Genomic DNA, 15,733 nt, shown 5'->3' with positions numbered 1-15,733 from the left:
GAATTTTCAAGTATCTTAAAGGAACAGCTGATCTGGAATTGTGGTATCCTAGAGAATCAGATTTTAAACTAATAGGTTACTCAGATGCAGATTTTGCAGGTTGCAAAATTGACAGGAAAAGCACAAGTGGATGCTGCCAATTTCTTGGAGGCAGATTGGTTTCTTGGTTCAGCAAGAAACAAAAGTCAATTTCCTCATCAACTGCAGAAGCAGAGTATATTGCTGCAGGAAGCTGTTGTGCGCAGATTCTTTGGATGAAGAATCAGTTACTGGATTATGGGTTAACATATTTCAAAATCCCTATTTATTGTGATAATCAAAGTGCTATTGCTATGACAGGTAATCCAGTTCAACACTCTATGACAAAGCACATCAGCATCAGGTACCACTTCATAAGGGAACATGTGGATGAAGGTACAGTGGAATTGCACTTTGTTCCAACAGATCAACAACTAGCAGATATCTTCACAAAACCACTGTGTGAAGCCACTTTTACAAGATTGGTAAATGAACTTGGAATGATTTCAGGTTCTTTTTCTAAATCTGCTTAGTCTTGTTTTGTATTATCAGACTTTATGATCAGTATTTACAGAATTTAATCTCTTTCTGTGATTAATTGATAAATGTTTTCAAGTACTGACTGTTGTCTGATATATGTTTCTAAACTCTGATAAGTGATTTGTCTGTCTAAGTAAAAATTCAATCCTATTAGGACATTTGTGCTAGATACTGACTTACTAGTCTTCAATAAACAAATGATCCCATGTAAGAAGTAATTATTTCTGTGGAAATCTTATGACACTAGCAAATTCTGATAATTGAGCTTAGTTAAGTTTACTTTGTTTATCTTATTACTAAGTCACAAATTAGAATAATGCTACTCATCTGTTAAGTTCTGATACTAGTAAAACTGCTGAATGTACTAAGTGCTGATAAACCTCACTTATAAAAAGAAAAATCAAAAGGATCAAAGAATAAAATCAGGTACTCCTTTGAGATCTAGAGTAAAAATGTGGAAGGGAAGACCCAAGTGCATTGCTGGTATTAAGTAAATATGCATTAGAAAAGCAAAATATTTTCTTGGTGACTTTTCACACTCTATGATTACTGGAGAAATACTCTGATAATAGCATAAATTCTGATAAGCAGTCGTGACTCACTTACACTGAGGAGCCACTGTAAAATAGAATTTAAAAAGATGCATAAAATTAGCACAAAACAGTTGAGGTGGACTCAAGCATGAACTCATTCATCAATAGGTTTCAGGATAATGACAGCTCTTTAGCAAAATTTTAGTTATGCCTTATTTCTAAGATATACTGAAGTGAATCAGACTTTACTCTTTGTCTGCTATTTAGCTTGATGCACACACTAATCACTCCATCTGAATGATGAAAATTACTGTGGTGGTCTATGTTGTTTTAGATAAACAGTCATTGTGTTATTTTGCACTAACTCTGAGGACAAGTTCTGGTTGCATATTCTGACGATTAAGTTCTGAAGAGTATAACTCAGCACTTGTATGAGGATTTACTAAGATAGGCATTCCTTTTTTTTTAGTTAAGAAATTATGTTCTGATGACTGTTAAGTTCTGAAATAAGTCTAAGTTCTGATATTACAGTCTAAATTCTTTACTTGACTTATCTGTGGATAAAATTTGATAACAGTCTCGGTACAATCTAGAACATATGAAGTGGAAGATTAATAGTCACTATGGTTAGGATTAATGGTACTCGTACTTGAACAGTCAACTTTTACTTGTGTCTTGTGCGCATTCAACCATGTTTTCTCTTTCCAATGAATGTTATTCTTTTTCCAAGTCTGGGGAGACGAGGTAGAATTAATTCTACCTGTCAGCATTAAAAACCTTTATGTCTCCTGGCATTCTCTTGCCTATATAAACAGCCTCTTCACATCAGCCTTCCCATCACATTCTTTCTCACAAACTTACCTTCATACTTTTTCTTTCAAAAACACAATGGTCAGATACAACATGTTTTTGAACTACCAAAACTTCAATATGGAGCTAAGCTGTGCCGATTGGCAGCAGGAATGGCACGTCACGGCCATTCCTGAGGAGATATGGGACTCTGTCCCACAGGAGGTACTGACCCACCTCATGTTCTTCTATATGGACTACCATCTCCATCTGGAGCAATTGGAGGTGGAAAGGTTGGAAGCTCTCCGCCAGCAAGAGCGTATCATCCGACTCGCCATTCTGTTTGTCGAGAGTAGGAAGAGGAAGAAATGATTTAATCTTGTCTTCTTCCTGTTTTTCTTCATCATCAGCTTTGTCAGGCTTCTTAGCTAGGACTAAAGCTGTTGATGTTAGGTTTAGTAGCTTAGGGACATCTTGTATAAGTACTGATGTAATTTCCATTTCATGAATGTATTCTCTTGATATATTAATGAAATCTGTCTTTATTTCAAGATTTTGTCTCTGAGTTATTTTGTAATGCATTGATAAATCCTGATTGATATTCTGACGGCCATATAAATTCTGTTTTAATTTAAGTTCTGACTTTCCTTTATCAGTACTTACTCATATGATTTATCTTGGTCATTTTCACTTGATTTCTTTTCAGAATATTAATGATGCAGTGAAAAATAATTAAATCAGTGGGAACGGTTTCAATTTTGAATTAAAACTGTTTCACCTTGATTAATGGAATATCTGGGTAAATGGAACGGTTTTTCCTTGAAAACAGGCAAGTGGGCAAGTAATGATTACTGTTTTCTCGCGCCCAGTAACTATCCGTTATTACTGCATGTCTGACAGGTGTCCAACGGTAACATGTTTTTTAGAGTATAAGTACGACAGAGAAAGGATTTCTTTAATCTTTTATTTCCTTCATATTTTTTCTCTCTACTTGCTTTTACTCTCTCTTTCTCTCACGTTTTTTTTCATACAGACATTTTATCAAACACCTAACAGGCACTTTTAAATCTCAATTTTTCACATGGCACCTAAGGATTTAATCATTGATGGAGCTAAGTTTGTTCCAAACAACTATGCTGCAATTCTTGATCGTGCTAAAGCTCCATCTGAATTGCATTTTGTGCAAGATCTTCTTGCACACAGTGAGATTGGGTATGTACTGACCCAGCCTTCAGTCTTTTCGAGCCAACAAGTTCTGACGTTTTGGCGGACTGGGCACTTTGATGATGGTGGTAAACATGGCACTCCCAGTATTGTTTTCGAAGTGGGTGATTCCTCTTATGCAGTCACTCCTGGTATAATACGCAAAGCTCTACATCTCCCAGAAGATTGTACCTTTTCAATTCCATAAGAATCAGCTCTTCAGGAGTTAATGGCAAATTTGGGGTATGAAAGGAGTTTGGCAAAACTTGGGCAGTTGAAACGGGCTCATATCAGAAGAGAATGGAGCTTCTTCTTCGACTGCATCACCAAAGCTTTTGGGAACAAATGTTCGAATTTTGATGTTATCCCAATTCTGAGTCAGCACATAGGGTATGCTATTATCCATCAAACTCATTTTGATTTTGCAACTGGAATAATTGGTTTTATTGGGGATAGGATGACAGAGGATAGAAATGTTGTCTATTTTGCTAGATTCTGTCAACTTATATATACTTTTTGTACTGATGAACCTTAATTAATCAGTTCCTCAACCCCACCTTTTAGAGTTGCAAAATGATACTTTAATGACCTGGTAAATGCTGATACTAAGAAATCAGTGGTTAGACCATTACAGATTCCTCAGTCTGTAAAACAGATCTTAGTAAATGTTGATCCTCATACTTATAGATCTGTTTACTCTGATGTCCAACCAACCACAAACACCCAAAAACCATCATCCTCAGCACCTACCACTCATTCTACTCAACCTACCCTCAGGACATATCTCAAATCCTATCTCTCCACTTCACAGACTGATCAACCCTCAGCCTCAGCACCTACTATGAAGCCTTCTTCCTCCAAGCCAAAGAGGACAAAAACTGTTCCTCAAACACCTCAAAAGAGAAGGAGGATTACCTTGAGAGATGAATCTGATACTGAGGAACAGGTTCCTTCTTCAGAACCTGTTGTAAGTGAAGCTGAGAAAAATACTTCTCAGAAGGATTCTGGAATTGGGGGATCTAGGCTTCTCAAAAGGCTTAGAAGAATGACAGTTCCTGAAACTCCCAAGGAATCCAAATCAACAAAGAGATACCAGAAACAGAGGGCAAAAAGGCCAGTTTCAGATGATGAAGAGGAAGCTGCTAAGGAAGGGGATCAGGAATCTCTGATCTCACAAGACAAGGAATTTGCTCCAGTCACTTCTTCTCCATCAACTCAATCTAAGGAAGCTGCTACTGAAAAGGCCAACACACCATCTGTGTCTCCTGTTCAAAAGTCTGTATCTCCTGTTGATCCAGGCCTAAGTGCTAAAATTGATATTCAGAACCTGGTTGTGCCTGAAATACTTTTGTTAGAAGCTCCACCAGCAACTAATCCTTCTACAACACCTGTTCCTGATGCTGTTCAAACTCCAGAGTTAACAACAACATCTTCTCTGAATCATGATGTAGATGATCAGACTTTAGGTGAGCATCAGGATTTGGTTGTTGATCAGAACTTAGAACAAGATCAGCAATTAGAGAATGCTGAAGCCTCTATTGCTGCTCACACCGTTGTCTTATCAGAAGATATTGATTCTTTAAGTTCTGATGCTGCAAATACTGGAGATACTGGTGATGCTGCTCCAACTGCAGATGCTGATACAGCAGGTCCTTCAGGACATGCTCCTCAACAGACTATTCTAAAGTCTGAACTGGTTAAGAAGTTTGTTACCGGAGAAGCACCAGTACCTTGGAGTGAAACTCCTGCAGGTCAGGAGTGGACTAAGGAATGGAACTCAGTTTCCTGTGTTCCAACTGAAAAGCATCTTGCTGAGCACTTGACTAAAGCTGATGCAATGTTAAATTCTGATGATTTCAAAACCCAGCTTAGAGTCACTGCATTGAGTACTAAACATCTACAAGGTCTTCATTCAACTACTCATGCAGAGCTACACAAGATTCAGGAGAACTTTATCAAACAGGAACAAGTTTGGAAAATTGATAAGAAAAAGTTCTTCCAACCTACCATTGACAGGATTGCTTATATTGAGAAGACTCAAGATCATCAACAAGCTCAGATTGATGAAATTCTGAAAAATCAAGCTTCTCAGCAATCACAACTAACTGAAATCCAATCATCAGTGGAATTGCTTATCTCTCTACTACTGCCTGCTGATGCCAAAAAGGGGGAGAAAGTAATTAAGTCCAAATGCAAGACTGACAAGACACTGACAGGAAAGGATAATGAAAAAGATGATCAAGGAAACTCTGGAATGGGTAGAGGTCATAGTCAAGGTAGAGGATTCACATCAAGACAAGCTAGTCACAGGACAAGTTCTGCTACTGGTAAAAGGATAAGTTCTGATGAACTTTTAGATCTTGATGAGGAAATGTCAAGACAGTTATTTCTTCAGGAAAATCCAGGAATGGACTTGGAGAGTTTAATGAAAGAAGAATCTAGGCTTAAATCAGAGAAAGTCACATCTAAATCTGAAGCTTCTGGTAAAAAGCCACTTCCAAAACTCAAAGGCATTGTGATCAAAGAAAGGACACATACTGAAGCAACATTGGCTAGATCACAACCGCAGATAGATCCAAGATCCAAGGGTAAAGAAAAGGTTGGTGAACCTATCAACGTTTATGTGCCTCCTGAGGATGAAGAAATTACTGATGAAAAGGATAATCTTGCTCTGACTTCAAGAAAAGTTCTTAAAACAACCTCTGACATGGCTCAAGTTGTTCAGAGTCAAGAAATTGTAAGTTCTGATATTCAGAAGAAGCAAGTAACCTCTGACATAGCTCAAGTTAACTTGATATCAGAAGATAGACCAAAGACACTCCTACCAGGATTCACTAAAGCAAAACAGACTCAACCTTTGAAGACTACTGCAAGTGGTTTTGGAGCAAGAGTAATTAATGGAAAGGAAGCTAGGGATAAAACTGGATTGGGAAGTGCTGATGAAAGGAGAATACATAACACTACCAATGATCCAACTTCCTTGAGTGAACCAGGTATTGGAGCAACTCCTGAGAGATTGAATCAACTGGAATCTGTACAGATGGTTTACCATACCTACTTGAAAGAATACATCATGTTGTATTTCATGACAGATGGTAGGGTTTATCATATAAGACAAAATGCCATTCCATCGAAGTATTTTGAAGAATTGGAGCATGTACTTTTCTTACTTCAAGTGGATGACAGAATAACAGGGACTGCTGCAAACTATTTAAAAGAACAGATTCAGAGACAGAAAAGGCTTTATTCTGTTAAGTCTGACAGCATATATGTTCCAAAGTACAGAGATCACAATGGTGATATTGTTGATATGAAACCTAATACTGCACAGATCAGAACATATCTTGGTATTAAGGGACTTGAATTCAATCTGGAGTCTGACAAAGCCTATGTCATAAGACTAGATCAGGAGTTGAGAAAAACAAAGATCAATGATCTCAGAGCTGCAATCTTTCAAACTGGTGAAGATACTGCAGAGCTTAAAGATGTCAAAAAGAGAATGATTGATGAACTCAGATATGATGAGAAATGTTTATTGAAGAACTATCTCAGAACAACTCCTGACATCAGAGAGATCAGATGATGAAGCCAAGTCGAAGATCTACAACTGCTTAAATTCTGATATTTGTACAGACTGAAGTTGTTATCAGAAGTTGATTATTGGTAAAGCTTTAAGGACTGTAAGTTGTAGTTATCTAGTCTAATTCTCATGCATTTGTACTTAATATTTTTGACATCATCAAATATCTGTTAAACTTGTATATTATGCTAATTTACAAGTTGGGGGAGATTGTTAGATATATTTGATAATGTCATGGCTAATATAATTTATGTTTAAATTTCAGATCTTACTTAACAGGACAAATCAATACTTAACTGTTGATCAGTACTTATACTGGAAATTAGGACTTAAGGATATAAGTACTTATATTATCAGGAGATAATCATCAGAAGTTAGATATCAGAACTTAAGTGCTGAAGGACGATCAGATAAAGACAGTAGCTGATTAAAGGAAAGAAGATCAAGATAAACATAAGAAAAGATATGCATGAAGAAGGAGTTCCGTGAAGAATGGAATACTTGGATGAAAAGATATCTGATTGATATGTTTTAGGAAGCAGAATTATATTCTATATCAATTAGCGATTATCTTGTAACTGTGTAGTATATAAACACAGACATAGGGTTTACACTATAAGTGTGATCATATTCGAGAAGATTATTCATTGTAACCCTAGCAGCTCTCGTGATATTTGTTCATCACTGAGAGGTAACAGTTCCACACTATAACAAAGTTTATTATTTCAATAAAGTTTGTTTTCTGTTACTTAATATCGATTTCATTGTATTATACACTGTATTCACCCCCCTCTACAGTGTGTGTGACCTAACAAAATTTGTAATACAAAAATTAAATAAAAAAATTAAAAACAATTAGTAATATAACAAGAAAAAAAAATTAAATTTAAGGACAAAGAAAATTAATAAAATGGCTACAAAGTTATCTTTTAACCCTTAAATATTTTAAAATTAGAAAGGTGTCATGTAATATACCAAATCGAAAAGAATAAGGGGGCGTTTGGTACAAGGTATTCAACAAAGGGAAAGGGAAAGAATTGGGGTCATTCCCTTTGTTGATGTTTGTTTAGTAAAAACAATCATTCCCTTTCCCCTTTTTTAGTTGTAGGTTTACCGCTTATTCCTCAAACTCTATTCCCCACTTCCCACTAGGTATTTGAACACCCTTTCTCACTTTTATTTTCTTATTTCAATTATAATTTAAATCTTGGACCAAAAAAATACATCAGTATGCAAAATTAATTTTAAAAATTAAAAATGATTTATAATTTAGTTTTTATAAATTAAAAAATAATTTTGATATAAATTTATATGTTAATTTATTAAAAAAGTTAATTGTGATATTAAATAATTAAATTTGTTTATTTATTATAATGTTAATATATTATACTGTTATAATATAAATATATTTGACTATATTGAGATTGTTTAATATTAAAAAATCAAAAATAAATGTAATCATGTAAATTTTCATTCCATTTCCGAATCTGAACCAAACACGTAAAACAATTCTGGGTCTTTACTTTCCTTTCTCCTCCTTTCCCTTTCTCGATTCCATTCCGTTTCCCCGAGATGAACCAAACGCCCCCTAAGAGTATTCGTGAGATTTATTGATACAAGTAAATAATTAATGCGTATCAAATTTTTAGGCTTTTCGAATTGAATTATGATGGATTGTTAGGTCGAGTATGCATTCAATGATGGATTTGGATGTTATAAATGATATCATAGTTACACCCGACCGGAAGTGCAGAGGTACTATCCGAGTTTCGTATGTGTGTTTATGGGCTCGACAAGGACATCAACCTAATAAGACGAGGTATTATTTGTAACTTCCCAAATCAATAAGAATATATACATTCGGAGTTTTTATAGATACAAGTGAACAACTAATATGTACCAAATTGCTATCTTTTTCGGACTAAACTATGATGGAATGTTGGGTATGATTTATGCAATCGGTTGTAGGTATTGATTTCCTATTTTATATCATTTTATTTATGCAAAATGAGATAAATTTGTTTTAGCTAAGTTTCGAACCACATACCTCTTTTTTAGAATTTCATGTCATAACTATTGTGACAAATTGAATTTCAAGTTTGTTTTAAAAATCTTATTAGTTAAATCACAATTTTCCTTTAACCTGATTTTATTTTAACTTTGAAGTAAATAAAATATTAGTTTATATTACTTATGTGATTAAATTTTTCAGGTTTTAAAATTTTATGTATAACTATGTATTGAGTTACGATCTCGGTCGGACGAACCAACCTGACCCACTTTTGATAGATAAAATGGCTTTAAAAATTAAATATGTGGTTAGATTTTAAAAAAAATGAATTAAGAGGATTGGTGGGCTTTCTATATTTTTTCAGCCAACCCAACTTGATTTATATTTTAAATTTTGTTCAATTATTTAATATGTATGTATATGTTATATCTAACTATGCACTGCACATTGTTATTATACTTTTATTTGTAGTTTTATAATTACATTATGCGTACGTATATTACTTACAATATAACCTGCATTACTAAAATTATACTATTACTCAAAATTAAGTATTAGAAATAATATTATAATTTAAAAGTCTTTTATTTTTTATGCTTATATTGATATTTAAATTTTGTAAACTTATTGAACTTATTCAAGCTGATCTAACCCAACACAAAGTGAAACACGATGAGAATGGTTGGGTTATTAGTTTATTTTTCATCAGTTGGTTTGAAAATTTTCAAATTATTTCAACTAGGCTTGCTTTTAAAAAGTAAAAACACTTTCAATCCGATCAACCCGATCTATGGACAACTAATATATATTTACATAATTATAAATTAATCAATCACAGACTAAATTTACAAAACACTTATAATTTTAACTTAAAAATTTTAGGATACATGATATCGCAGAAAGCGAAAATCAGAGTTAATTGATGCAAACATCGTTAAAGAATTAATCAGATAATTGGAGATTGATTGAAATAATTAATCGGACACTAATCAAAATCAATCCTTAGTATATATATTATAATTTTATTAAGTTTGTTATATTTATCATATGGCATAACATATTTATAAGTAATACTTAGTTTTAAGTTATGTTTGCTCGTGCGTGGTGCTGATCTAGATCTTATTTATAAATTTATACATATTTTAAAATTAACTCCCATATGTAGGGTAGTATTTCATGGACAACCCTCTTATATAAAGAACCGTGGATAATTATTACTTAAAAATATAAAATTTATAATTTATTTCATTTTTCATCATATGTGATTACACATTTTAATTGCCAAGTTAAAAAGTCAAGTTACACAAATTTTTATTTAATAAATATTTGAAATTTAATGAAAAGATTTAAAATGGTTCCATGGTGAAATCAAAGTGATATTACACTTATTCAAAATTGTTCCACTGCAAATTCATTTTTTTAATTTTAATTATTTTTTTATTATATTCAAATATTATTATTCTAGATTAGCATCAAATTTTATATTTTTTAAATATAATTTTACAATTTGTGATGCGATTCTATAATAAATTAAGGGTTCTCCACGATTCTGCATATACGAGTATTTTTATTGAGTAATGACCCACATATGTAATCATAGATTTTATGTATAAAAAGGAAAGTAAGAGAACCGCTTGATCTTTACACAATACTAATATGATTGTTTGTCATTGAGTAACGACCCTTATATGTAATAATAGATTTTATATATAAAAAAAGTAAGAGAACCTTAAGTTTGATTTTTACCATATACTAATAGGAATGCATCATATGTTCATCATATACTCCTCGATATTTATCCAATTTATTGTCTAATAATTATACGGTTATTTCGTTAAAATCATACAAGTTCACATACATTCATGTTCTCATCAAAATTAAAAATTTCTACACAAAATTTAAGTTAAATTTTAAATATTGTCATTTACCGTATTTTAATTACAAAATTATTTTAATATATGCCTCGGTTCGTTCGAGAAATTATTTTAGTTTATAAACAAACATGTGTCTTACACGGATTTTTACGCTAGTATATATAATAGAGCTAGAGGGTTCATTGAGACATTTTATTTCTTATAAAATTACTAAAATACCCCTCATAATTATATATGTTAATAACTTTTCATTTAATATACACGTATTAATTACAATTAATATGAATATATTAATTTGTCTAACACATTATTACATATATTTATTTTTATTTCATCATTTAAAATAATTTATAACTGTATATATAGATTACATCTATATTAATATATTTTCAAACTGAACATGATTTTAGCACAATTTTAAAAATTTATTATTTTGAGTGAATATATTAATTACAAAGACTATTTTTAAGAAAAAAATTAGGTTAGTGTACGAAGAATTCAGCGTGAAGAGCCCAAATTATTTTTATACAAATGGTACATACAAAGAAAGTATGGTTGACATCATACGACTAAAGCTTAATGTACACAAATATTCGATCGAAAAATATACATGATGAAAGTTTTAAACGTATTTATATAAAATAAATATCGAACTTTCATGTATATAAGAAAAACAGTTGAGAAAATTTTGGGGGTCATTAATTGTACGACACATATTCATAGGGGGTCATTAATCCCACAAATACGAAGATTTCAGGGTGAAGAACACACATTATTTTTATGTGAATTGTACCGGAAACTATTACTCCCTCCATACCGCTCGATAGTTTACGTACACTGTTTGCACGTATTTCGATATTTCAATAAAGTATAGTTTCATAATGTTTTTTCTTAATTTTTTTTTGAATAAAAGTTTAAATATGAAACTTTTTTTCAGATTTTAAAAAAAAATATATATTATGGAAGTATACTTTAAACAAGCATTCAAAAGCGTGCCGAAAAGTAACGTAAACAATCCAGTGGAACGGAGGGAGTATAAAAAAACATAATTGTCATATCATACGACTGAAACTAAACATATACAAATATTAGATCGAAAGATATATGTGATATAATATTTAAAGTTTTAAACATATTTATATATAACAAATATCAAACTTTCATGTATGTAAGGAAAACAGTTGAACAAATTTGTACGATCATTAATTGTACGACACAAATTCTTCGAAGATCATTAATTTCACTAACACATATTTCCCCCAATATCAATATCAATAATCATGTAACTTATTTATCACATAATTTATTCGCATTTTAAATAAATCCGTGCAAGTTACAGGTTAAAAAGCTAGTTCATTATATGAAGTGTGGTATACATGGGACCTAGTTTCCGAGATTTAAATCCGATTCAAATTAATTTTGCAAAAAATAAAATTTTATTTTTTATTTGTCAATATTTAATTACCAAAGACACGGGTCGGATCGGAACTACAATTTATCGAGTAACTTATTTCTTACTCATTCTCGAAGAAGTTTTAAAATAATTTCGTATGATCAACTCAATTCTGAATACTTAGTATTGACTTTACTTAAAACTTGAAATAATTCTGAAAAATTAAATATTAAAATTTGAGCACGATATATCTTAAATTCCGGTTGGGTCATTTTCCTACTCCATTTTATATCATGAAGACAGCAGTAGTACTCTCAACTGTCCTTATTATAGTATCAAAAATTTCAAAGAACAATATCTAATAGACTACGGGGGTAATACATAGTCCCCTAGTGCAACATGCACCCAACAAAATAAAGAAAATTAAAAGGAAAAACTGCATAGATGAACAGTTCCAAAAGTATGCTCACCTATAATACATACGCACACATGTACATGTAAAGCCATAAATCAGCTCATCAGCCTCCATCTTCTCCTCCATTCTTCCCACCAAACCAAAAAAGACCTCACAAAATCCCCAAAAATGGACATACAAGTCTCTCCTGAGCTTAGCCTAAATCACCTTCGAGCCCTTAAAGTCCTCGGCAAGGGCGCTACGGGCACTGTCTTCCTCGTCCACCACCTCATCTCCGACCCCTCTGCTACCTCTCCATTTGCTCTCAAAGTCGTTGAAAAATCACCTCTTCTTGATTCAAAAATTGACACTGACCGCCGTGCACGGTGGGAACTTTCCCTTCTCCACCGTCTCAACAATTCTCCTTCTCCTTTTCTTCCAAGTCTCCTCGGCTCTTTCGAAACAAATGACCTCATTGGATGGGCTATTCCGTACTGTCCCGGCGGTGATCTTAATGTTCTCCGCTATAACCAAAGTGACCATATATTTTCTCCTGCAGTTATAAGATTTTACATTGGGGAAATTATTTGTGCTCTAGAGACATTGCATGCATTAGGTATAGTGTACCGCGATTTGAAGCCGGAGAATATTCTTATACAACAATCCGGTCACTTAACCCTGACTGATTTCGACCTCTCGCGCACGCTCATTAAGTCCACGCGCCATCTTGACGTGGTTTATGAGCCCGAACCTATAAAACATAAAAATTCCAAGAAAACAAAGAATGCACGAGTTGCACCGGTTAGTAGACGCAAACTTAGTTTAACATCTAACGGTGAACGCGCCAACTCGTTTGTTGGGACTGAGGAGTATATTTCACCTGAGGTAGTACGTGGGGATGGTCATGAATTTGCTGTAGATTGGTGGGCTTTAGGAGTTCTTGCTTTCGAAATGTTGTATGGTACGACACCGTTTCGTGGGAAGAATAAGAAGGATACATTTAGGAGAATTGTGATGATGCAACCAGAATTCATTGGAAGACAATCTACATTGACGGACTTGATAGGAAAGTTGCTCGAGAAAGAGCCCACGCGCCGGTTAGGGTACCGGAGAGGCGCGTGTGAGATTAAGGAGCATCCGTTCTTTCACGGTTTGAGGTGGGATTTGTTAACGGAACTTTCAAGGCCGCCGTTTCTTCCGTCAAAGGTGCTGCCTGGGTTGAAGGAAAGGAAGAATGTTGATATAAGGGAGTATTTTGAGAAACTACGGATGCCGCCGTTATCGTTAGATTCTCCGGCTAGGGAAGAATGTTTGTATAACGTGTCGTTAACGGAGTTCTAACTCACGTGTAATAATAGATAAAGTTTTGTCGTGTATAAATTATTGACGTAACAGTAGATCGGTGAAAGACGTTGTTAGTTAAGAAGATTCACAAAAATAATGCACGAGCTATGGTGGCGCGTGGTGTATAAATGCATTGATGATGATGGCAATTTAATAAAGAAGGTGCTTGAATTGAGGAATGGAATTTTGAGGTTTGGAAAAAAGAAAAAGAAATTTGAGGTTTGGACTATGTACATTTAAATTTATTGTCCAAGAGCATGTGCAATATGCCAGTATCTCACTCTTTAAAAGTTCACTCTCTCGCTCTTCATAAATAATATAAATTATTGACTTTTAGTGGGTTGATATATGCTCATCTATAATAATATTTTTAAATTTACTTCTTAATTTATTATAATAAAATAATAGTTAAAAGTAAAATTTGACTCTTAAATTTGAGTAAAGAGATTAGACTATTAAAATTAAGAATGAGTTTAAAAAATTTATTCAAGCAACATTTTGATTCCCAATCCTTAATTTTTGAATTAAAAACTTGAATCGAGAATACGTTACAGATGCTCTCAGACAAGATTATCACTGATTTATAATCATAAATTGAATTTTTCTTGGAGCTATTTTGAATAAACTAAAAAATAGGGAATGTACGAAAAATGAGACTATACTCATGAACATATGTTAAGCGCGAAATCCTATCAACTTAGTTTGTTTTAATTGATAAAGTTTGTGTACATCCACGAGATGACTAATATATATGAATTAATAAAAAAATTAAAATGTGAGGAGTTGTTTTCTCTCCTTATTTGGGCGTCAGATTTGTCTGAGTTTTTTTTTTCTTAGTTCTAATGGCGAGGTACCAGAATATTAACGATCAACTAGTCGATCTTAATATGGAGGACGAGGAGAATGAAGATTTGATTTTTGTAGGGGACATGGAGGAGGAGGTTAACAAGTATGAGTTGTGTTCGATTGGAAGGTTCTTAACAGAGAAAAACATTAATACTAGAGCCATGAAATCGAAGATGGCGGATGTTTGGAAACCTACAATGGGTATCAATATAAAAGAAATGGAGTCAGGTATCTATCTGTTCCAGTTTTACCATAAGGAAGACAAAACTTGGGTATTGAATGGAGGGCCATGGAGTTTTGACAATGCGATGCTGTTGATTGAGTCTATACCTACAGGACAAGATTCGTTGAAAGTACCCATGTGGTGGTTAAATATATGAATTCAGATACATGATCTGCCGAGTGGTTTCATGACGGAAGTTGTAGGACAACGGTTGGGGAATTTTTTTGGTGAATTTATTTTATACGATCCAAAGAATAATAGTAGTATTTGAAGAGAATCTATGAGAGTTAAGATAAGGCTGGACGTTAGGAAACCTTAAAGAGGAAGAAGAAGATTAAGAGGAAGAATGGGTCGGAGTTTGTAGTCTCATGCAAGTATGAAAGATTAGGGGATTTTTGTTTTGCTTGTGGAATTATTACTCATACAGAAAGATTTTGTCGGAAGTCATTGGATACTAGGAGTGACGGTAATGTTCATGACTGGGGTTCGTGGCTGCGTGCTCCGTTAGGCGTGGTGGTGGACAGGGTGGTAGTAAGTGGCTAAGGGAGGAGGATGATGTTGGATGGATGGAGAGAATCAGACGGGAGAATAATTGTCCTATCTTTCAGGGCGGAAAATCAGGAGATCATGATAGAGGATCAAGTTTAAGGCGTGATTACAGGTACAGTGAGGGGGAAAATTCAAAAAGTATAAATTTGAGGTTAATTCAAGGCGTGAACTCAGATTTATTTGGGCCTAGTGCTGTAGCCCAAATCTCTAGTGGGTTTCAAATAGAAGAGAATGATGGGTTGGAATTAGAAGAAAGAAAAAGGAAACGTATTGGGCCAATATCTCAAACTACAATGGATACGAATGATAGATTGTCAGAAGGGAATCGAGGTATTATTTTGGATAACAACAAGGAAGCTGTATTTTCTGAGATTGATTGTACATTATCCGATAAAAATGTTTTGGCTACGCTTACGGTGTAAGCTACCCGGCCATT

The 15,733-nt window shown here is 33.6% G+C and overlaps 1 protein-coding gene across 1 annotated transcript; it reads left to right on the top strand.

Moving 5' to 3' along the window:
- The first annotated feature begins 12,327 nt into the window (after positions 1–12,327).
- LOC141682625 (serine/threonine-protein kinase UCN) lies at positions 12,328–14,028 on the top strand. Its single transcript, XM_074487328.1, has one exon. The coding sequence runs from the start codon at positions 12,525–12,527 to the stop codon at positions 13,674–13,676; it is 1,152 nt and encodes a 383-aa protein (XP_074343429.1). The 5' UTR covers positions 12,328–12,524; the 3' UTR covers positions 13,677–14,028.
- Positions 14,029–15,733: the final 1,705 nt, after the last annotated feature.

Source organism: Apium graveolens, chromosome 9, assembly GCF_009905375.1.
Source record: "Apium graveolens cultivar Ventura chromosome 9, ASM990537v1, whole genome shotgun sequence".
NCBI classification, from domain to species: domain Eukaryota; kingdom Viridiplantae; phylum Streptophyta; class Magnoliopsida; order Apiales; family Apiaceae; genus Apium; species Apium graveolens.
This window is presented reverse-complemented; position numbering and strand designations above follow the sequence as displayed.

Excerpts from the sequence above, each read along its gene's own strand:
- LOC141682625 (XM_074487328.1), top strand. The coding sequence starts at position 12,525 with ATGGACATACAAGTCTCTCCTGAGCTTAGCCTAAATCACCTTCGAGCC.